Below are 23859 nucleotides of genomic sequence, written 5' to 3' on the forward strand. Positions count from 1 at the left end.
GTACTTAAAGAAATAACATTCTTAGGTGGTTTTGTTGCTGTAGGCTTAGTGGGAATGGTTGAAGATGATCAGAACTCACTACTGAATACCATGCAAAATGACGAATGTGAAGTGGACACCATTAGATTTATCTTTATGGGGACGGGCACAAGCCATTAAAGATGGTAGTGCCACTGAATCTCTTCAGTTGAGTATTTGGAAATCTGCTACTGCAGATACATAATAAGTAATTTGCATGGCTTACCCATGATAAAACATGGACAGGCTACACACCAATACTCTATCCGGGTCATTGAAGCTGCTGCATATTGTGACCTTATTTCAAGTGTATCAATTATCACATCTGGCAAACTTCTTACAACATAACTGGAATAGTCCTATAAAATCACATTCAAAGAGATGAGGGAGGCATGGAAAATTGAACATAAGAAAACGATTGAATTCATAGTTACACCATTCGTCACCTCTAAGGCATAACTCGGGGATCCTCATTGGAGGAACCACAGTATGTATGAAAGATTGGAAAGATGGAGGTGAGCTGACACTAAATGACCTGAGGACTTGAGAGACAACCAGTTTATAAAACTCTTCACCATGTTGAGGACTCCCAGACACAGTATGTCAATACTGACATTTAGTGCATTGGCTTCGGAACTGACTGGGCTCTGACCCAGTAGATATTTCCAAATCACCAGTATCCAGAAGCCGTGAGGTTTGGCATCAAGTTTATACAGAGTGCTCCTAGTGATTTATTTTAACAAAGATACTGAGAAATGCACTAGACACTCTAGGTGGAGATGCAGACAGTCTAAATATGACCTGTTTCAATTACATAATGCATTACATTTAATTAATACTAATGGTGAGGCTACCATATTTATTATATCATATTTCTGTGCCATGCATATTTTTTTTACTAATTTGGACATCTAAAAAAAGATCAATCAAGTGGGCATAATTTACCTGTCCTATCTTTTAATTCGCCTCAGGGTGACAGAATTCAGGGCAGAGAAAAGACTTAAGCAACCAATTCCATTTTCTGATCTAATATTTTAATCAAAGACAATTGGTATATGGCTACAAAAATTCATATATGTAGTACCAATACAAAAACCATAAAAACTGTGTCGGTTAATTAAGATAGATTACTGGCAAACAGGCCACCCACTCCTAAAACAGAGCTCTAAATCACTTCTCAGATCACCAGGACTTTTTGGGCCTGCATGGATAAAATCTTCAGGTAAATAAATGAATTCTGCGTAAAACAAGAGAAAAGTGACCGATTGTTTGACCTGTCAGCTTTAGGGTGGTCTTCACACAAGCGTGTTGCCTTACTCCTCCTGTTTTTGCTGAATTCATTTTTGTTGGCCTTAGCACTCTTCCGACTTTATCACTGCTAACCAGTGCTTAGCTGGTTGTGCGCTCTCTGTTCCTAGGGCCTGTAAATTAAATGCTATTTGTGAACCTGCAGCACTTATTGTACCACCGTGTAAGAAGCCTTTTTAAAGATGATTCAGACATGCCGTTGAAGTAAAATTTAGACCTGGCAAAATAAACCTTTTGCTAGACCTAAATCCTCCTTTTTAATATATATAAGTTACCCCTAGTGTAGGCCCTAAACTGTCAACCGAGCAGGGTGCAGTGTGTTTAAAAGCTGGACATGTACAGTCAACCTTTACATGACATGATAGTGAAAACTCTTAGATTTGTTTTTTTATCACTGAAGGGTCTGCCTTTCCCACAGGATAATATGGGTTACCTTATTGCGTTTAATAAGTGATAACTATAAATTTGGAGCCAGTCAGAATGTCGAGATTGGTCTCTAAAGAATTTCCATTTACACTCTTTAACAGTACCGTTGGATTTTGTGTCATAATTCTGGAAATGCTTCTTTTATAAAGTTGCCATTATCTTGTCCCAATCATCTGGTTCCTGCAGCCTGTAATCTGGGTCACATAACTAGATGTATCTGGCAGTTCGTCCTTGTGTATTGCTCCAAGACCATGAGACAAAGGGGGGAGAGGTGTTGTCAGGCTGGGCATTCTCCGACCTGATTGGAGGGGCCGAGCTGCCATCCACCACACTTGCATATCACAAAGCCTCTGCCTCATCACACTCACAAAGAGCTTCCTACTAGTCTTTTGTGACCCCAGACAAGCTGGGGCTAAGGCATGGTGGCAGAATATTCTAAACATCTCTGTGGGAAGGACTCTAGAACTTTCTCTCACTTCAAAGTGGGCCCCAGGTATAAATAGTTGGACCTTTAGACTCGACGTTTCAGTACAAATCTGGAAGTGTGGGAGAATCACAAGACAGGTTGCTGTGCCGCTCTGGTGCAAGAAGCACTGCTACTCTGCTGCCGTGCTTTCTGACTGAGAAGGACTGGACCTGCACCATGAACTCAGGACCATCAGAGTGACTCTAAGGCTTAGTTGGCTGGCCTACTGATCGGTGCTTTAGGGACAGGAAAGGCCCCAACCACTTTGAATCCTGCACCTGGACTTCCAAGTGGAGCCATCCCACTCCTGGACCCTTGGAAGTGGGCCTGAAGGTGCTTTGCCAGCCCAGCTGTGGTCTTTTGGGCAGAACTGATGCAATGCAACTCATCTCCCGCAGCTCCGCATCAGAACTGCTGCTGGGCAACTCATCTAAGCATGGGCGTAAAATCCGTTCCGCTCGCAGATTTTTCGGATTTTCGACAAATTCGCAATCCGCGAACGCTCGCGAATTTGTCGAAAATCCGAGAATTTGCTCGCGGCGGATTTTTTGCTTGGTGATACAATATTGCGGCGCGCGGCGTGGTGCACGGCGTTCACTTTCCGTCATTTAGCGTTTGCCGAGTTGTTTTTCTCGATCATATTTAGCGAGTGCTGCGCCATTTTGGATCTTGCTGCGGGATCCCGCGGGAGTTTGGCGCCTGCGAATACGTAATCGCGGCTTGGCCGCGCCCATTCACGACCGCGTGGGTAAGTTCGCGCGAGATTTTCCTCGCGATCACGCGCGAAATTGTACTAGCGAGCAGCACACTTTGCGAGATTACACATAGCGGCCGGAAACGGAATTACGTCACGCAAACAAGATGGCCGCGCCCGTGTACGACCGCGTGGGTAAGTTCGCAAACGTATCAATACAAACGCCTTGCGAACACGCAAAAAATCACGCGAACATACACGCCGGAAAAAAAAATTGTGTATTTGCACGCATTCGCGGCTTCTGAAATCGATCTCGCACGGATTCGCGCCCCGCAAATCGCGCAAAATTGCAGAAAAACGATTTTTGCTAAACTGAAAGCAATCACCAGGTGCAAAAGTGCAAACTTAACATTAGTAACCATTCACTCTAGTGCTTCCTGAGGGGCCCCTCCAGAGATCAGTTGCCTATTTGCAACTATTCTATGACCCTGCTATGACCCAAACAGCAGGCTCATAGAATAGCTACAAGTAGACCATAAAGGTCCTGTGAAAAAAAATTGCACTGCAACAGAAAGCAAATTACAGATAAGGAAGGAAGCAGGTGCCAGCCAGACTGGAAGTTTCAAAATTACTGACACATTAATCACCCCCAAATTAATTCATGGCAGTTGAAGAAGGGCAGGTGTGCTTGCTTTCACTGCAACAGAAAGCAAATTACAGATAAGGAAGCAGGTGCCAGCCAGACTGGAAGTTTCAAAATCACTGACACATTAATCAACCCCAAATTAATTCATGGCAGTTGAAGCAGGGCAGGTGTGCTTGCTTTTTTTCACCCCCATAATCTACAGTGATAAACAAACCTAATGGGTGGCAGTGAGGATGTACCAGAGGGTGGCATGGGTGTACCAGAGGGTGGCAGTGGTGAAACAGAGGGTGCTGTGAACCTGTGATGATAAACCAGACGTAGAAACAACATAGTCGCGGCCGTTACGAGCCGAAAAGTAAGTTCGCAATTGCGAAATGGTCCACAAATCCTCGCGAACGCTCGCCAACACAAAAACCGTAAAAATCCGCAAATCCACGAGAGTTCGCGTATTTTTGCAGATTGCGAATCCGTAAATTCGCAAATTCGCGTACGCGAGATCCGCTAGATCCGCCCATGCTTAAACTCATCCCAACGCTGGACCCAGCAGCTCTTTTGAAACCCTGGTTTGCGACACTTCCTTGACGCAGGGCCTTCCATCGTTAGCCCGCAGCTCCCCAGGAAACGCAGCTGCACAACACATCCTCAACACATGGCCTTGCATCACAGCCCCACTGCTTCTCAGAACCGCCACTGCGTGACATATCCTCAACTCAGGACCACACATCGCAACCCGCAGCTCATTGGGACCGCCACTGCATGTAAAATTCTCAACTCGAGATCTCACAATGCTCCGCTACCAGAATTTAACGTCGCAGGTCTAACTAGGTCCCTGTATCTGGCCTAGGCTCCATTGCAGTCAGCCTGAACTTGTGACTTTGTTACAGTCCAGTATTTTCAGATAACCTCAGTTGACACTTTGCACTTGTAGGCATTATTCTTACCAAAATCTTTAAAATTGCATATCTCCAATTCTACAGATTAGAGTTTTGTCAATTTGGAGCAAAATAGTTTAATAAATTCTGCTCTATTTTTCTGGATGGTGGGGGATTTTTCTTGTGTTGTGTTTTCACTGTATTACCGTTTGAAATGCTGCATAAGTGCTTTAGACATTACCTCTAAGGTAAGTCTGATTGCATTTGTGCCAAGATACCAGGGAGTTAAGCACAGGTTAATTTGTGGTTTGCTTGTGTTTCGCCCTGACAAGAATTGAGGTTTATGCTTGAGTAGGGTGTCACCCCACCTCCACCAGTAACTCATTTTCTCACACTTATTTATTAAATGTAATTGCTCAACACAACTGTGCTATGGTATAATGAAAAAAAAAAATATTTACGATTACATGTCCTTTATATGTTGTTTGCTAAGGATACTTTCTATGACACTGGATCTTAACCTCTAAGAATATAAACAGATCAGGAAGAGCAGGCAGCTGGAATATTGTAGAAGAAACAGAAACACATCTGCGAGGCTTGTGGAGGGATTAGAAAGTCAATAGCACAGTTGCAATACACCAACCATATTGAACAGTTCTCTTGTATCCTGTCCATACCCATATTCTTGTGGTATGGACAGGACACCTGTGCCCTCATGAGTGGCTCAACGCTGTTAAGGTACAAACATTTCTAATACAATAGTGACCATATGTTGAATTTTGCATGCAATGTCGTTCTGTGCTTCCTAAAATAATGTAAAATAAGCATTGACATTGTAAGTACTTTGAATATGGTAGACTCGTTTAGATAACCGAAATAATGTATAGAAGCATAGATAAGCCAATGTTTACAAACTAAAAAAGTAACTCTTGAATCTATGAATGCACCACTTTTTGTGTTTACAATGTTTGCTTTAAATTATGATCTTAGTAGGTTTATGTAAATTTATATTATCACTTCTTTCTGTTATCTTTCTTTAGCTTTATTTAGTGCAGGTTTTAAGAAGCAATGGGACAGTTTCCCTAACAGAAAAGACATTCACCCAGTTCCTAGAGCTACATGGCCAGTTGCAGTATCAATTTCCAGGACTACTTCTTCCAGTGTAAGTTACGTTCTTCTCTTTGACTGTATTTTTTTGTTTACAGTAGGATTTCAAGCGTCTTATATTTGGCAAAATATATTGCTGAAAATTAGTAAATTGAAACTCATGGCAAAGTATAATTAAAAATGTACTATTTTTGTTTTAGTTTTTTAAATCACTTTCTGTAACGTAGCCTACCATATAGGCGATTAAGCCCATTTGCATCTGCAATATTATTACAACAAAAAAGGAATGAACCTGCAACATTACTTTGAAGATTCTGTAAAGAAGAGAGAACTCTATCCCTAGCATCTGGATGTTCACTTCCCATGTCGCTGTAACACCTGCCTTAATGAGGGCCACAAGACCCTCCATACCACCTCTGCCTGCCCTCACTCTGTCCTGACCCTGCATTTCTTTCCTTGTTAGTCATGGCCATCAGATTTTGGTGCCGATAATGATGGAGAAAGACATTCTGAGTGCACTATTTCACTTAGGGAATATATATCCAGGTCTGGTGGCTCAGTGGACTAATGTATCCGCTTCAGGGGCCTGTGTTTGACCTCAGGGTCACAGGTTCAATCCATAGGAGGTCCATTCAGCCTTTCGTTCATCTGAGGTTGATAAAATGAGTACCATTGAGTTGTGTAACAATTAACATCTGTTATTCAGCACCAAGATACCCTGTTAGGGGTGAACATGCGCTTTACAAATACACATGTTATATCCATCAGTCTTGGCCTGTGTTTTTACAGGATATCATGCTTTATCCTACAGATGATCTGTGCTTATGTCTACATCTTCGTGTCCCTCCAAGTCATGCAGCCCAGTGTCCGACTTCGGGCCCCCACCCCTTCACCATTGTTGGAAGTGACTGGCAGACTATATTTGGGATTTCAAAAATCAAACCAGGTTGAATTTGTGCTTTTTGTAAATGCTCCTGATCATTCAGCAAGCTCCATCCTCTACCAGGTCGCACCTCCAACACATCTAGCAAGATCCCAGGCACTCATAAATGTTAATGGCCTTTGGAAGCTGCTTCTTCTAAAGCTGTTACTTACATAGAATTGTACCATTGTCCTTGAGGCTGGACCACACACTCAGTTCCTGGTGGTTTGGGAAGTGATGCCTTCTATTGCAGTGTACCTCGAACACTCTTGAGTGGATCCGATATAATCCTTATTCTTGGGATTTTTTGGAAGTGGCATGTATCTTAGGGTGGCTCCACAACTGTTCACGAGGCTCCCTGAAACACTCAGTTTCTCTTGACTTATGGAGCTCTACTTTGTTGGGTTGCATCTCCAACCTTTCTGGGTTCATTCTATAAATTCTGAAGAATTGGTGGTTCATAGAATCCATGTTGTCTTCAGGGTTGCACCTAAGGTCTTTTGGTTGTACACCTTAGAACTCTATTGTTTGATTCTTTGGAAACCGGTATCTTCCATTTACACAAACAACCAACACTTTGGGTGTCCATACAGATTCTTAACATGAGTGGTTTGAAGAAGTTGTTACTTCTGGAGAATTGCATTTGCAACCCTTCTCAGTGGATTCCATGGGGTATTCGGAAGCTGTATCTTCAATAGGGTCACACTTATGTTGCTTCTGGGTTCTTCATGACATATATTCTTAAGTGAAGTAATTCAGATAAGTTGTGCCATCTCAATCCATAATGTCACTTAGCAAACAGACGCATCTAAACCCCTCTCAAGGTTATGTGATGCCCTTACTCTTCACTGAGATTCATTGCTCTCCCAATCATTCCCCCTCCCAAGCATTCACTAACACATCTTCCTCTAACTTCTCTACAGAACACTAACCTAACTCCTTTTCCTTTTTGCATACTCAGCCAAGCTCCATCTCATTCCTTTCTACTCATCTCTCACCTTAATATTCTCACTCCGTTTTACACCCTTTCCTACTCTATCCTCTCTTGACTGGCCCGCCTTTCAACTCTAGTTTCTAACCCCACTCATCATCACCTGACACGTAGGACATCCTCTTTGCTTCGGTAATTTTTTTCTAACCAGCAAACACACACTGCCCCATATTCCACTTACTAACAAACTGCATTTGAATATTTCCACCGCAGATCCCCCTCCTACATTCCCCCTCCGCCTACTCATGCAATAATACAGTAATGTTGAATCTGAAAAGGGAAAACACCGCCCTAAAGCTCTATATTTTGTCATTTTGAGGGAACCATTCTGCCTCATCCTGTCCTTCATACCTCTTGAATCCACCCAACCCCATTTTAATCTTCATACACCTACTCTGTTACTGCTTTCAAAACTCTCAGCCTTCTGAAATCTGACCAGAGACACCACTCACCTGCTCCCTAGCTCTCTCCCTCCATGTACCACCAAACATCACCCATTCCTGGTTGTAGCATGACACCTAAGTGAGAACCTCTTGCTAGAGACAGCACTTCCCAGGAAAAATCCTTACAATGACTTACTTGCACCCTCACAATTCAGTGACTTTGAGGGATCAGCGATCGGATGTGCAGGAAGGGACATGCTGGGCATCGGCTCAATCCACTTCTGGGAGAATGGTCCACTCCCAGAATATTGGAAATTATAAAGATTTTTTAAAGTTATACCGAGGTGTGTATAAACTGCCATAAATTGATGGCCTTTCCACTCACACCCTGAGAATCTTTAGGAGATTGGAGTAACACTCCGCACTACGTAGGGATTCAGGTCAACCTGATCAAGTTCTAGATGAGTATAAAGCTGGTGTTGAACTGGGATAAACCCCCATTGTAACTTATGGGATGGGCATCCCTCTTTAAAATGTTTTGTTGCCCAAATTCCTATGTGTACTACAAAATACGCCCTATGAGGTCCCAGATAGCGTCTTCCAGAATGTTGATTGTTTCACACTCTTATTACTCTGGAATGGAGTTTCCCCTCACTTAGCGCTGCAAACCCTGACTACAGGTCTAGATGAACAGTGTATTGGTCTGTCCGATCCGAAGATGTAATACTGGCATCCCAATTGCACATAACAAGTAGTTATTTGCTAATGAACAAGGGTCATCCCTGAAAGCAGACATGAAAGCTATGGCAGATAGGGGGTATTGCAGGGACCTGTATTGTGCGGACAAGTAAAACAGAGGCAATAAGATATGGAAGAAGGCCACTTAACCCCTAGTCTGGTGGTTGACATTCAAAATGCACCTTTGAGACTCTCATATTCTGGGAGAAATGTTAAAGCTATCGGGATTTCAGAAACCGGATATGTTGGGATCAGAGACATCTGGGGTCCACCGGGTCTGATGTCCTTTGCAGTTCTTCAGACACGCTTTGAACTCTACAGTGAACAACAATTGCAATACAACCAACGTAAAAATTCCTTATCCTACCACCAAACCCATCTTGACTAAGCAGGGGTTGAGTCCCCACTGGAGTATAGAATCCTGGTGGCACAGTCAACCTGCTATCTCTCAATATATAAAACACTAATAAACAAGAGCAGGGAACCGCTGACAGACCTCAAGGAATGGTGGAAAGAGCATTCGGGGGTTTTGGCTGGTGACGACTGATTGGAGGCATGTAAATACCCATGGGAAGGAGTTATTAGGGCAGGTTTTTATTTGGTACAGCTTAAAATCCTGCATAGAGCATATTTCACAAGAACAAGACTATAAAAGATTTAATGAACTACTAAAGACAGATGTCTGCAGAATTGTGCATAGGAGAACTCTATGAGGCGTACACTGTGGGAATGCCCACGAGTAAGGCATTTCTAGGAGGGAAAACAGCAGGTGTCTTTTCTAAAGGAATTGAAGACTGATACAGAGATCAAACCCCAGGTGGTGCTTCTGGGGTTATAGAGGAAACAGACCCCATCCTAATATGACCTCTTCTTTTGCAGTACCACTCGGATGGTGGTTAAATAAAATATAGTCCAATTATGAGGCAATGAATCTCTACTCAATGGGAATACGTAGATCCAAAATGTGGACTTGTGTATGCAAGTCAAAAAATCAATACACAAAGCAAGAGGATGACCACAGAAATTTAACAAGGTTTGGCCCAGTGGCATAAATACAGAGGGATGAATTGAAATAAACTAGGGCTCTAAGTACACAAAGAGGAAGGGAAGGGACTCGCAGGGAGGGATAATTATGGAGATATACTCCAAAGAGTCCACTATATGGATGTATAGGGTGATCCTTACCCATCAATTACATGCTTGACTTGCCTGCCGAATCACTCTCTTGCCTTCTTATAATGAACCCTGAGTATGTGATGATGTTTGATTGTTTGAGTTTATATACAGTCCATACAAATACATTTTTTAAATTACTCACTCTCCCCATTATTCTCCATCGATTACTCTTAGTAGAAGAAACTGCCCTTCTTGCCATACTTTTATTTACCTTTACTATCAAATCCTGATCAGGACACAGATTTGAAGAAATTTGGAAGCAATTTGGGAGAGGGGTAGGAGTCAAAGTTGAATCTCCCTTGTATACCACCATATTTTCCAACTAACCTATGGGACAGTGCACATCTATAATCATAATATTGGCTTCATCTACATTTTCTCCAGTGTTGTTGAAGAGATGCAATACCCCTGCATAACCCACCATTTTCAACAAACTGTCAGGACTTCATTGCTGCCAACTAAACTCAACTTATATTCTGTCCTGTTATTTTCCCACTGATTCACTGGTAAATGTCCCAATGATAACAAGGTTGATTCTCTAAAAGCAGAAAAAAAGGGAACTAAGCTCTGGAGATAAGCATTGAAGGGTTCCCAGATGTCTTTTGGGTGGGAATGCAATGGCAGGAGTTCCCAGAATGTGAACAGTTGTTCGCAATAGAAGGACACATCTTTTAACCAGGACTGGATTGTTGAGGCCTGTTTCCTTCCCCGGTGTATTGAGACCTTTCACTTGGCCAAAACAAATAACATAGCGGCAAGTCTGCAGTATGCTTTAGGTATCTCTTTCACGTATCCAAGCAAGCCAAACAGCGTACTGAGGGGTATTGCCATGCCTATAATGTCTTGCTGTGTATTGTAGGGCTTGCACCAGTAAGCATCAACTTTGGGGCAGTTCCACGCTTGATGTATAAAAGTGGCCTGTGGTTCATGGCAGTGCAGGCAGTGCGAATCAGATTACAGCCTCATCTTGGAGAGCTGTGTTGGCGTGCGGTATATCCATTGTATGTATTTGAAATGTTTAAAGCGCAGCCATTAATTAGGTGATAGTTTTTCTAATTAGCCGCAGAAAAACACCCATTGAGAATCAGACAGTTAGGGTCTAGATCAGAGTTCCAGGCCTTGCGGGCCTTCGGTAGATGGATTGGATGAGCGTGTTGCATATGCATGTAGATATGGGTTATCAACTTACGTTGTGATGGGTTAGTATACATGTATTGCAAAGCAGTGAGGGTCGCCAGTAGGGCAGGAAAGGTGCTATGAAGTGCACTGCATGCCGCTCACAGTTGGAAGTATTGTAAAGTTTTGAGCGGGTTCGGGCCCGAGGTAGCTGTGGCTGCTGAAGGGGGGAGGAAGTGGCCTTCGGAGTATATATCTGCAAAGGTATTTAATCCCATTTTAGGTGCACGATGATTGCACCTTGTATGTAGTGTGGGGGAGTAAGGGTTTGTTAGCTGCAGGGTTTGAGGGGGCATATGTTATAGGGTTACAGGCCTGCTTTCTGAGTGTGACCCATAACTAGCGCAAGCATCCCACAGTGTCAATTTCAGCTCTGTGAGTCTTATGGGGGAGGAACCGTGCTGTTGTGAGCGGCCAAAGGGGGCCACTCAATGGACAAGTGTGGTTGGAATGGTGTGGGATGGAGCCAGTAACATAAGATTTGGGCCTGCGCAAGTGAAGCATAAATCTGCATATCCGGTGTTCCTAAGCCCCCTTGTGATTGTTTGTAATGTAAGCAATTCATAGGAAGCCCAAGGTTGTTTGCTCACCCACACTAACGATATCAAATTGAACCCTAAGCGTTTGAAAAAGCTTGTGGTGAGTGGGATTGGGATATTTCACGAATAGGTAGAAGAATTTAAGGAGTATAATCATTTTTGCTATTGCGATGTGGCCTGCTATCGTTAACGGAAGTTGGTGCCATACCGGAACCCGGTCTTCTAACCAGTCGATTGGCAGCCATAGTTGGCTTGCCACACTTCTAATGGGTCCCTGCGTAGCCGTATTCGAGAGGTATTTAGTTGGGCCCGTTGCTCATTTTAAAGGTTATTCTGTGGGAAATTGCAGGGTGGCGTAAGTTTTTGTAAAAAGGACTTACTTGGGTCAGTTCATTTGGATAACTGAGTATCCTCCAAATCACACCACTTTGCCTGTCATTGGGACCAGATTAGTCTGGGGTTCATGCGAATATATGGTGATGTCGCCTGCATATAAGGATATAACTAATCCCCTGGGTGTAAATCCTACACCCTTCTCCGTGTGATATTGTTGCAGCCTAGCAGCTAGGGGCTCCATGGCGATGGCGAATAAAAGTAACAAAAGCGGGCATCCTTACCTAGTGACCTGCATGACTGGAAATGGTTTGGAGACATTGAGTCGCACCCGGGATGCCGGAAAATGGTATAGGAGTTGGATTTGATGAACTGATGACTAAGGCCCAGTTACTGAAGCAATGAAAATAGATATGCCCATTCAAGTGAATCGAACACTTTAGGTGGCATCCAATAGCGCGGCAGATACCTGTGTGTGCAAGTGGTGCACTACTGAAAAGAATGTATGGAGGTTGTATGATGTTGAACGTCCCAAATAAAGCCGGACTGGTCCAGGTGCATGATCAGTGATAATAGGGGTAGCAGTCAGTACGCAATATCAATATTTATTAATGATAACAGGTGATAGGAGTTGCATTGCTTAGCTGGCTTACAAGTGCGGTGCGTCCATTGGGGCGTTGGGGCGTTGGGGCGTAGCCCCCCCGCCCACAGCTCCCTCGGCATTTCTTAACTTAAGTAAACTGAATCCGTTTACTTATTTAAGTTTTATAGAGCGCAGACCAGACCCAAGCTAGGGTATCAGAGCGCTTTACATAGGGCGTAATGAGAAACATTCAAAGGGGAAACATTGCATATAAGTAACAAGGAGTACCAACATTGAGAAAAATTATTCTGAAAAACAGTAAAAAGACCAATCAAGTTTGTGTGGGTCATCAACAATGAAAAGAGTGTTCAGAACCCCCAAAAAAAAAAGAACCAATTAAGTTCAAGAAGGTCTTAATTAAGCGGACTAGAGCATAAAGGTAGCTTGGGGATTGCCAATCTTGTGACGTGGTTGTATTGATTTAAGGTAGGAATTTGCTCATCAGGAATGATTTTGTTTCCTTTTTGAAGAGAGGGATAGAGGAGATTTTTCTGATGTGTGGTGGAAGGGAGTTCCAAATTCTTGGGACTGCCCCTGAGAATGCTCTGTTGGAGATTTTAGACTTTGAAACGTGAAGGTTTCAGAAGTAGATTATTACTGCTCCTAGAATGTCTGTTTCCTCCAGATAGGCTGAGTTTTTGGGCTAGTTACTGAGGGGTGTTGTGGTGCAGCGCCTTGTGTGTGATGCAAGCCATTTTTAGGTGGATTCGAGCTTCGTAGGGTAGCCAGTTGAGTGCTTTCAGGTGTGGCGATATGTGGTCAAACTTTCTGGACCCTGTTATGATTCTTGCTGCAGCTTTGAGACAGGCTTTTAGAGGGGCGGTTGAGAGTTTGGAAGCCCCGCGAGGGTGGTACATCCGTACTCAAGTCTAGAAATAACTAAGGACTGGACTGCAGCTTTGAGGTCCACGTTCTCCAGAAATGGTTTCATTTTTCTGAGATAGCTGAAATGGAAGCGGGCATTTTTGGCCAATAAGTTGACATGGTTTTGCATGTCCAGGTTCTTGTCTAGAGTGACTCCTAGTGATAGGGTGGAGTTCACTACTGTTGGCGTGCAGTTCAACGCCGTAATAGTTTTGATCCATTCCTTTGTCTCAGTGGCGTTCTTAGGGGGGGAGATTAGGAGAAACTCTGTTTTTTGCAAGTTTAGCTTGAGGAAGTTGGTCGATAGCCATTGGACTGTCTTTTCAAGGGCTGTGTTCATTGGACCTTATATCTACGATAGAGGAGATCTTGATATACAGTTGGGTGTCATCCGCGTATATGTGGAAGGATATGTTTTCCAGCTGTAATAGCTCGGTGAGTGATTCGACGTATAGGTTGAATAGCATGGGAGATAGTGTGGAGCCTTGAGGTACTCCCAGTAGGTTAGGGGAGGAAGCTGAGAGATTGTTGTTGATCAAGTAGGATTGTGTTCTGTTTTCCAGGAAGGATTTGAACTACTGCAGGACTTTACCAGAGAAACCCATCCTGTATTCTAGTCTACTTAGTAGTTTGTCGTGGTTGACCGCATCGAAGGCTGAGGAGAGGTCGAGTAAAACTAGCAGGCAGGTTTTGTTGTGGTCAAGGGCTTGCAGGGCTTCATCCACTATATGTAGAATGGCTGTTTCTGTGCTATGCTGGGTCTGAAACCCAATTGGTGAGTATTTAGTAGATTGAAGTTCGAAATGTGTTGGTTTAGTTGCTGCTGAACACATTTTTCCAAGACCTTGGCTAGCATGGGAATATTGGTTATTGGTCGGAAGTTGTTGGGGTCGGAGTTATCTGCAGTAGTTTTTTTAAGGATAGGGGTGACTTGCCCTGTTTTTAAGCAATCTGGAATGTGACCTTGTGCTAGTCAGGCATTAATGATATTGGTCCAAAGAGGAGAGATGATATGGAAGAGGTGGGGTAAACATTTCGAGGGGACAGGATTGCTGAAGTGTTTGTTTGGTTGTTGCAATATTATTGGTAATTTCATTGAGATCGTAGAGTTTAAAAGTGGCCCAGAGAGAGTTATTTTTGGGCCGTGGTAGCTCAAGCATAGAAGGCATATTGACTTGATTGCCCTTAGGGGTGGCTGAGTTGAGTGCTACAGCACTAAGTTCGAGTTGCAGAGAGTTAGTTTTAGCAGAGAAAATTCTACACTGCTCATCTGAGATTTCGATGTTAGGAACGAAGATTTAGCTAATTTGTTAGATTGTTGTTTCAGCATTTCAAAGTGTTTCTTTGGTCTATTTTTGGCCTTGTCTAGTTCTGATCTGAAAAAGTATTTTTTTGATTGTACGATACTTTTATTGTAGTAGTTTCTCGATTTACGGAGAAGTTTGAGATGATTAATGGAGGAATGTTGCCTCCATTTCCTTTCCGCTGATCTGAGTTTATGTCTCTCTTCATTTAAGGCTTCGCTGAACCATGGGTTATTGTCTTTTTCCCGAATACTTTTGAGTTTTGGTGGAGCGGCTTGCTCAAAGACTTCGGTCATTATGGAGTTGTAGTGAGCTGTGAGGTCATTGACGTCTAATCCGTTGTTAGGGGGTGTAAGAACCTTCTCACAGTGAGAGGCTAGGCTGTTCCAATCGATGTTTTTTGTGTCTCTTATTCAATGTTTATGCTTGCATTGTTGTGGGAAGATTTTCTTGGAGGCGGATGGAATTTGGAAGGTGATAATGTGGTGGTCTGACCAGTCAACCAATTTCACTTTCAAATTCCCCCATACCACCAATTCATGTGTGTCTAGTGTCTAATGTCAATTCATGTTGTCTATCACAACGTCTTATGTCCTTGTGGGATCGTTCCCCCAGAGACAAGTTTCTGAGTTACCCTCCTCCATTGTACTATATTCCTTAAATGTTCACTTAACTCAATGTAGATCGATAAAAAACAAATGAAAAATACAAAAAGATAAAATAAGTCATGTCTTTTGAATAGTAAAAAATTAAAATTGATATATTTTCACAAGATATGTGACTGAAAGAGTGGTCTTTTAGGATGAGCGATTGCTAGCTCATGCATTCGAGAAAAGTTTAAATTGTTGCACAGTACTGGCAACCAGTTTTGTTTACTCTAATCTTGGCGCAGCCTTACTGTGCTTTAAGCCAAAACCCTTGTTGTTATCTGACCAGTCACATGGCATAACCGAGAGTGAGTCAATAGGATTTTGATAAGATATGATCCAATCAAGAGTGGCACCCTTTGAGTGAGTCAGCATTGAGATAACTTGGGTCAGGGAATGGTCTGCTAAGAAGGTTTTAAGGGCGTTTATCTGCTTGTCCAGGGGGTTGTCCCAGTGTAGATTGAAGTCACCCAGGGAAATGTCTTTGGAGTGAGGGGAAAAGTTTGAGGTAATCATTTCCATAAGCTGTTCAGTGAATTCAGCATTTGACCCTGGGGGATGGTAAAGAATGTGTAGTTTGTGGGAGTGGGTACTTGAGGGATTAACTGAAATCCCCAAGTATTCACAGGAGTTAAGAGGTTCCAAATGAAATTTCGAGATGGAGATATTGGACCGATGTATGCAGGCTAAGCCTCCGCCTGTCTTGTGTGTTCTGTCTAATCTAATGATGTTGTAGTCGGGTGGGACAAGAAGATCTAGGCAAGGGGAGGAAGACTCATTAAGCCAAGTTTCTGTGAGGATGATTATGTTGAGGGCAAGGTCTGCGATGTTCGATGCGTGTTTTGGTGCTGACCAGTAGTTCAGTAGAAGACAGGAGAGCATGACGTCGGGCCGCCCACCCCATCAGAGTCTGAAGGGGATGGGCGGCCCAATGTCATGTTGACTGACACAGCAACTCCAGGATTGGCTTGGGGCACAGGTTACTCTTCGCCCGCAGCCTGCCCATTAGGAGTCTGAAGGGGTCCTAATGGGCAAGCGCAAACAAGTAAAAAACACAAGTGTGCATGACTGGGCATGGGCAAAAATTCACCCTCCGTCCCCACTCATGTGCACTTGTGCTGCTGCCTGCGGCCCTCTGTCAGACAGGGCCGCTCAGAGACTGGACACCGATACTGGGCAGTGGAGCTCCGCTCTGGGGCTCCTGCAATTAATTTGCTTTTCCCCACCGACGTTGAAGCGGCCCGCAAACAAGGCACCATCAAAAGGGAAGCCCTTCTTCGCCAGGCTGTCTGGTGCCGCTCTTCTGAGATGATCGCTAGTGCGGGCTGTGTTCCCACCTGGCGTCTACAACATGCGGGGCTCTCCCTTGCACATGGGAGCCCTGCTGGACCACGGCAGCACTTCCCTGCCTTCACCTGGGCCCACTCCTGGGACCTGGTACTTCCAATTTCTGGCTGCAGGCTCCCCCCCAGGCCTGACAGATGTGCCTGACTTCTTGGTCGCGCTGCTGCGGCCGGCATCCCTTCGGCGGAAATACGGCATATGCTCCTGGTTTAATTTTAGATAATGGCAGGGTGGGCACCCGCCACAACCAGCACACAAGCGGGGTGGGCACCCGCCCAATCTATGATCATAAAGAGGGATAGGCTCCCGCTCGGCATGCGCACGTGGGGAGGGCACCCTGTTTAACGAAACACAGGGGATTCCCTCTCTCTCTCTCTCTCTCTCTCTCTCTCTCTCTCTCTCTCTCTCTTCAAGCAGCACGGCGCTGCAGAGCCCTCTTGCTCCTTTTTTGTGACAGATAAAAATAAAATGCTCACCAGGCACTAGACTTTTGAGTCCAGGGAAATTTAAAAGAACAGCGCTCACAGGGCGCAAGATACAGCAAAGTCCTGGGGAATGAAAAAAAAACAAAAGGTCCCAGCAAAAGGTCTTTAGAGATGAAGGGGCAATGCAGGGCCCAGGGAGGCACATCCCACCATTGCGCAGCATTTATTCACACAATTTCATACCTACCAGACTTGACCACACTGCTCCTCTCATAACAGGAAATACCACTGACACGCAATGATCAGGGAATCCCAAATACATTCCTATGGGAGGGCATGCCAACCTTACAAATGTAACACAGAGAGCACACACACTTTGCGCTGGACCACAGTGCTAAAGAGCCCAGAGGCCTAAAACCACCAACACATGTCAGAGAAAAGGCAAAAATTTTAGGGGGAACCTGCCTAAAACAGCCAAGTCCAACAGTCGCTAACGAAATGATTGGTCCGCCATGGGATGCCCTTTTTTAGTAATATCGTGACACCCCTAGCATACTTGCAATATGTTGAAGAGTACTTTTCTCTACAATCATATTCTTTAAGCCCGGGGGCTGGGGCCTTAGCCAGGTGAATCTCTTCTGAGAAACAGATATTGGTTTTCTGTCGTAAGTTAGATGTGAACTAATCAGGCTTTCCTACCAGTGAGAAGTGTGGCTCACTGGTTAGAGGAGGCAGACCTGGAAGCAGAGGTCAGCCCGGGACCAGGGTTCAATTCCCAGGTCGGCGGGGTCTTGAGTCCTAAAATGTCCATGGACTCGACAATTCTCGCTCCGGTGCCTACTCAATTCACGGGTTCACACTCTGCGACTCTGGGCAATAGCTTGCTTAATCTCCACAACGGCCCCTCGCGGCGGGATGCCTGGCTTTCACCTTGTGGATACCCTGCCGGGGTTATCTCACAGGGGAATACCAGGACGGGTTCCCTAAGCAAGCGCTTAGAAACCGCTCGGTGATTTGCGCTATATAAATTCCTGTACATTTACATTTACATTTACATTTACCATCATTTAGGCCACGCACGTTCCATATGCGGCAGAACATGCAAGCCATACTATCTATTGCTCTTAGGAATGGTGAGGAATTGGCTTATTCAAAGTGGCATGTAATCGGTGCACGTGGGCCGCAAGTGTAGTGTGCAATAGGGAATCTTGCAACAAAGCAATAGTGCATGCCATTAAACCAACATTATCACAAAACACCCAAAAAACTCCAATGCCCTTGTCCCTTCGATTGACTGAAACAGGTACACAATAAGAACCCCCCTAATACCCCTTTAGTTAGAACTGTTGAAAACCCCTTTCTCCCACTCACACAAAGCCCCCAAACAGGTTGTGAGATCCCTCCCAGTCAACTAGAGAAACAAAAGGCAATAAAAAGAAATAGCTCAACTAGTGGGAATTATCCCTCGGACATGGAGTCACCAGGCAGGCTGAAAAACAAGGTGAAGTCACTGGAGAGAGAGTGGAGAGAAAGAGAGGAGAGAGAGTGGAGAGAGAGTGGAAAGAGACTGACTGACTGACAGAGAGAGACTGACTGACAGCGAAATAGACTGACTGACTGACAGAGAGAGAGAGACTGACTGACAGAGAAAGAGACTGACAGGGAAAGACTGACTGACAGAGAGACTGACTGAGAGAGAGACTGAATGACTGGCCGAGGGAGACTGACCGACTGAGAGAGACTGACTGACTGGCCGAGAGAGACTGACTGACTGAGAGAGACTGACTGACTGAGAGAGACTGACTGACAGAGAGAGACTGACAGAGAGAGACTGATAGAGAAAAACTGACTGACAGAAAGACTAAGAGAGACTGACTGAGAGAGAGAGACTGACTGAGAGAGAGAGACTGACTGAGAGAGAGACTGACTGAGAAAGACTGACTGACTGGCCGAGAGAGACTGGCTGACAGAGAGAGATGACAGACTGACTTAGAGAGACTGACTGAGAAAGAGATTGACTGTCTGACTGAGAGAGACTGACTGACTGACAGAGAGAGAGACTGACTGACAGCGAGAGAGACTGACTGACAGAGAGAGAGAGACACTGACTGACAGAGAGGGAGAGTAACTGACTGACAGAGAGAGACTGACACAGAGAGAGTGACTGACTGACAAAGAGAGAGAGAGACTGACTGACAGAGATACTGACTGACTGAGAGAGAGTGACTGACTGACAAAGAGAGAGAGAGACTGACTGACTGACAGAGAGAGAGAGGCTGACTGAGAGAGAGGCTGACTGAGAGAGAGGCTGACTGAGAGAGAGGCTGACTGAGAGAGAGGCTGACTGAAAGAGAGGATGACTGAAAGAGAGAATGACTGAAAGAGAGAATGACTGAGAGAGATACTGACTGAGAAAGACTGACTGACTGGCCGAGAGAGACTGAGTGACAGAGAGAGACTTACAGACTGACTTAGAGAGATTGACTGACTGAGAGAGAGATTGACTGTCTGACTGAGAGAGACTGACTGAGAGAGACTGACTGACAGAGAGAGAGAGACTGACTGACAGTGAGAGAGACTGACTGACAGTGAGAGACACTGACTGACAGAGAGAGACACTGACTGACAGAGAGAGAGAGTAACTGACTGACAGAGAGAGACTGACTGACTGACAGAGAGAGACTGACTGACTGACAGAGAGAGACTGACTGACTGAGAGACTGACTGACTGAGAGACTGGCTGACTGAGAGACTGACTAAGAGAGACTGACTAAGAGAGACTGACTGACAGAGACTAACTGACAGAGAGAGAGACTGACTGACTGACTGGCAGAGAGAGAGTGACAGAGAGAGAGGCTGACTGATAGAGAGACTGACTGACTGAGAGAGAGAATGACTGAGAGAGAGAGAGACTTACTCACACAGAGAGATAGAGACTGACTGACTGAGAGAGATAGACTGACTGACTGAGAGACTGACAGACTGACTGATAAAGAGAGAGAGAGAGGCTGACTGACAGAGAGAGCCTGTCTGACCGAGAGAGAGAGAGAGAGAGACTGGCTGAGAGAGAGACTGACTGAGAGAGAGAATGACTGAGAGAGAGAGACTGACTGAGATTGACACAGAGAGAATGACTGACTGGGAGAGAGAGAGAGACTGACTGACCAAGAGAGAGAGAGACAGACTGACTGAGAAAGAGTGACTGACTGACTGAGGGAGACTGACATAGACTGACTGACAGAGAGGCAACAATTGATATGACCAAATATTTTTCTTAATTGACTTGTATCATTTTATCAAAAAGTTATCAGAATGAATCATTCATCTGTTTTGAACATCAATTTGGCACAAACCATTAAACAACACAGAGGCACTAAAGAAATTATTAAATTAAATAACATTCCTTACAACAATACAAAAAATCGAACTGAACATCACATTAGACAATACATCAGTTTGAATCACCAAATACAGAAGTCTTAATTGCTCAGGTTCATTTCTTTAAACAAAACCTCCCCATTAAGCTGGTGTTACAACACCCTGCTTGTATATTCTTTTCACAAGGGCAATGCCAAACAGTGTACCAATTGGGATCATTATAAACCATCCCAGTTGTAATTTCAATAATTCACACCATGAGTCTCAATGGTAGATGCTTGCGTAGAACAATTATTTTGTAAAACAACAGTCAACGTGTTTCGAACCCTATTGCATGTCTTTCTGGCTTCTCCTCAGGACTCGGAACACACAATGAACTCTTTTATCCAAAATAGTCTCCTCTGATTGATTATCTTTTTTTAATTAGGTTTAGCCCCAGCTTCGCGATGTGCTAAGACATTCTAATGGATTCATTAAACCTTGAGATCCGATTATGGCCACCTCGTACGCTGCATCGAATTTTCACATACCTTCTGTTGCTCAGCAGCCCAGCCCTCAGACAGACCAGCTCAGATGAGGGACTTTTGGGCCTCAGGCCCATAGGGATATCCCAGCTGGGACTGGCGTCTCAACTTCTGCACTCTCCCTGTGGCCGGGCAGATCCAGTTGGCCCTTGTTTATGAGGAGTCATGTTCCCAAGAAGTTTGCCCATCGGACGGAGGGGATAGAGTGCTGCCGGCTGTCAGGTGGCTGGGGTCGCGTAGGGGTGGTATGGCGGCTGGCACTAAAGTTCAGCACTCCGCACCCGGCTCACCTCGTCTTGTTGTGTATCGATTTAGATGTCCGTATATAGGTTTTCCTGAATCATGTCCTTATATAGGCACAATTCGCAATGCCCTTATATAGGCATAAGATCCCAGTCCTTATTTCCGCATTAGCCATGCTATCCAAATACAGGCATGGTCACCTAAATCCATCCACCCCAACGAGTTCTTAGAAACCAGACCCTTAAGCTGTCGGAATTTCCCTACCCCAGTATTATTGATTTCTACAAGAACTCCTTTATTATGCATCAACCGCTATACCCTAAGGGTTCATTCATGACTTCTTCCTCTGCCTGACTTTATATCAATGCAACATTCCTAAGCCCCTTACAGGTATAAATATACCTTCCCTTGCCGCGGCTGCAGGGCTATGACGGCTCGATTTGGCTGCACTCGCCACAGCAAGTAAGGAGGAGATCTGGACTTAGAGGAGACTGTGTCCCAGCCTGATGAACTGGCAAGACACTGTCATCCCTACTCACGAGAATCCAGCCTCCAGTGTTCTGACTCCCTTCGCGGGGTGTTAGAGTTCGAGACCCGGAAAGAGATTCCAACCTCTCGCATTCTCAAGGTATGGAGCTGACTAGAACCTGGAGGGACTCTTGGCATAACAAACTATAGCTTACCATACTATATAATACAGCAGCTACTTCTTACCTTGTACTACACTTAGGTTAGGTACACTGAGGTAGAACTAGTTAGAGAACGCATCGTATGAGTATTCGCATTTTAGCCTGTGTTATTTATGTATATGTATATTAACATGTGTCATAGCTACAAGACAATGCTATTGCAGTATTATTTCTTTCTACTTGTTACCCTGTACATTATATATCTTGCATTCTGTCTTATGATTGTTACAGCACATATCTCTTACATGGGAAATAAGACTGTTCAATAAATCCTTTTTATTGAAACACCCGTCTACTCTTTCTGTGTAACTCTGCAGAAACTAAGCATGCACGATTAGCTGAGTGAAACTGTGATCTATTGATCCAAGATTCTGAGAGTGTTCCGATTCTAAAGTGAAACAAAGTTGTCAGGTTTATGCTGTTGCCAGAAATTACTCCCTTCTTGTTTGACAAGGAGTTTCTATTGGCCTCTGAGTTAGCTGGCACACAAAGTAATTAAGTGTAATATACTCGATAGGGGCATACTGACCTCAGTCCTACGCCAAAACTATAGTGTATATTATTCCAATGCACAGAGCCTAATAGGGAAATAGCAACTACACTACATGGCGCCCAACGGTTTGGTAAGGCAGTAATTTAACTCTAGATACTGAAGTAACTCAGTCGTGCTTTTCTCAGAGACCCCTACTTACATACTCCATGAGACGTCTGGAGTGGGTGGGGATAAGTATCCACCAAAACTGAATAGAACAAAAATCCTATATTAGCTGTTTGTTTTGTTCAACGTTGAAGGATACAGTGTTCCAAAATATTGTGCACCTTATCTTTGTTTCCTCAAAACTTGTTCTACATTTAAAAAAAATTCTATTCAAGGATTGTATCCTCAGAATTAAATCCAATAACAAAAGTGTTTCACTTCTTCAAAGAAGATGATCCACCTGAGGAATATATTCCTTTCGAGGATATTGAAATTCCACTCACATACCTGGAGCATGATCTCTGATTTAAAGGCACCCTAAAACATCACAAAAACATTACCAGGCTCTGTTCACTAGGTAGACTAGGAGCAAAATGGCCGATTTTAGCCGGCTACACACCTCATCCTGTCATCCTGACATCGAAGAGATGTCAGACTATGAATTACTTACTAAACTAAAAGATTTAATAAAAATGTACAGACAATTATTCCAATATGTCATGCGGACTATCACAGTCCAACTACCAATAACCATTCCAAATCAAACCCCTCAACAGGGTAATACTCTAAAAAATTACCCCACAGACTTTATACGCTGTCATGGGTAAAATGCTCAAAAAACGTGAACAAATTCCATTCTGGATAGCTCAAAAGATTACTCAAATCGTAGCAGTATTTCCTAATACTAGCCCTTATGAGAAACACAGAATCCTAACAATCTGTTTACCAATGGAGACCACAGTGTTTGCTGCCATCTATATTAAAACACATGGTGTTCCGTCAATTTCGATAATACCAGATGTCCTGAAATACATTCAAAGCGAAAACGGGGCAGAGTTTGCTCTGAATTTAGGTATGAAATTACTGAAAATTTTTGACTAGGTCTCAACTAATATTAAAGGGGAGGCAGCATCAATGGCGATCCGCCAACGCTTAAGGGAATTTTATGTAACAGAACATCAACATCATCTACCCAGAATAATAGAAAAATCTTATGCAGAATTAGGCAGAGACAGTTTGGGTGGAAAACCTTTGAAGCCACAACTGTCTGAAGGTCCTGATCTTACATCTTCTAAAAAGAAGTGAGAAACTAATAAACAAAAATTCAAAAAAGAAACATTCTGAATCCCGAGGTAGGTCTCATCAAAAGGAGCCCTCTGAAAGGAGGTATAACTTCAGGAATAAGGATAATAGAAGAAAAACAGACAGGTATCAGGATACTGATACACGTTTCTCTCGTACCTTTCAGAGATTGTCACAGATATCCGAAAGAAGAGGACAGTCAGATCACAATGAGGAATGCGTG

At 43.9% G+C, this 23859-nt stretch overlaps 1 protein-coding gene across 1 annotated transcript in view; it reads left to right on the top strand.

The window, feature by feature from the left end:
• PIK3C2G (phosphatidylinositol-4-phosphate 3-kinase catalytic subunit type 2 gamma) overlaps positions 1–23859 on the top strand; it is a 2201800-nt gene that overhangs the window by 2022781 nt on the left and 155160 nt on the right. The window contains exon 29 of the mRNA XM_078674033.1: positions 5471–5592. Within this exon, the coding sequence (XP_078530159.1) occupies positions 5471–5592 (122 nt within the window). The remainder of the gene's footprint in view (positions 1–5470; positions 5593–23859) is intronic.

The sequence above is a fragment of the Lissotriton helveticus genome, chromosome 1_1 (genome assembly GCF_964261635.1).
Source record: "Lissotriton helveticus chromosome 1_1, aLisHel1.1, whole genome shotgun sequence".
In the NCBI taxonomy this organism is placed as follows: Eukaryota; Metazoa; Chordata; class Amphibia; order Caudata; family Salamandridae; genus Lissotriton; species Lissotriton helveticus.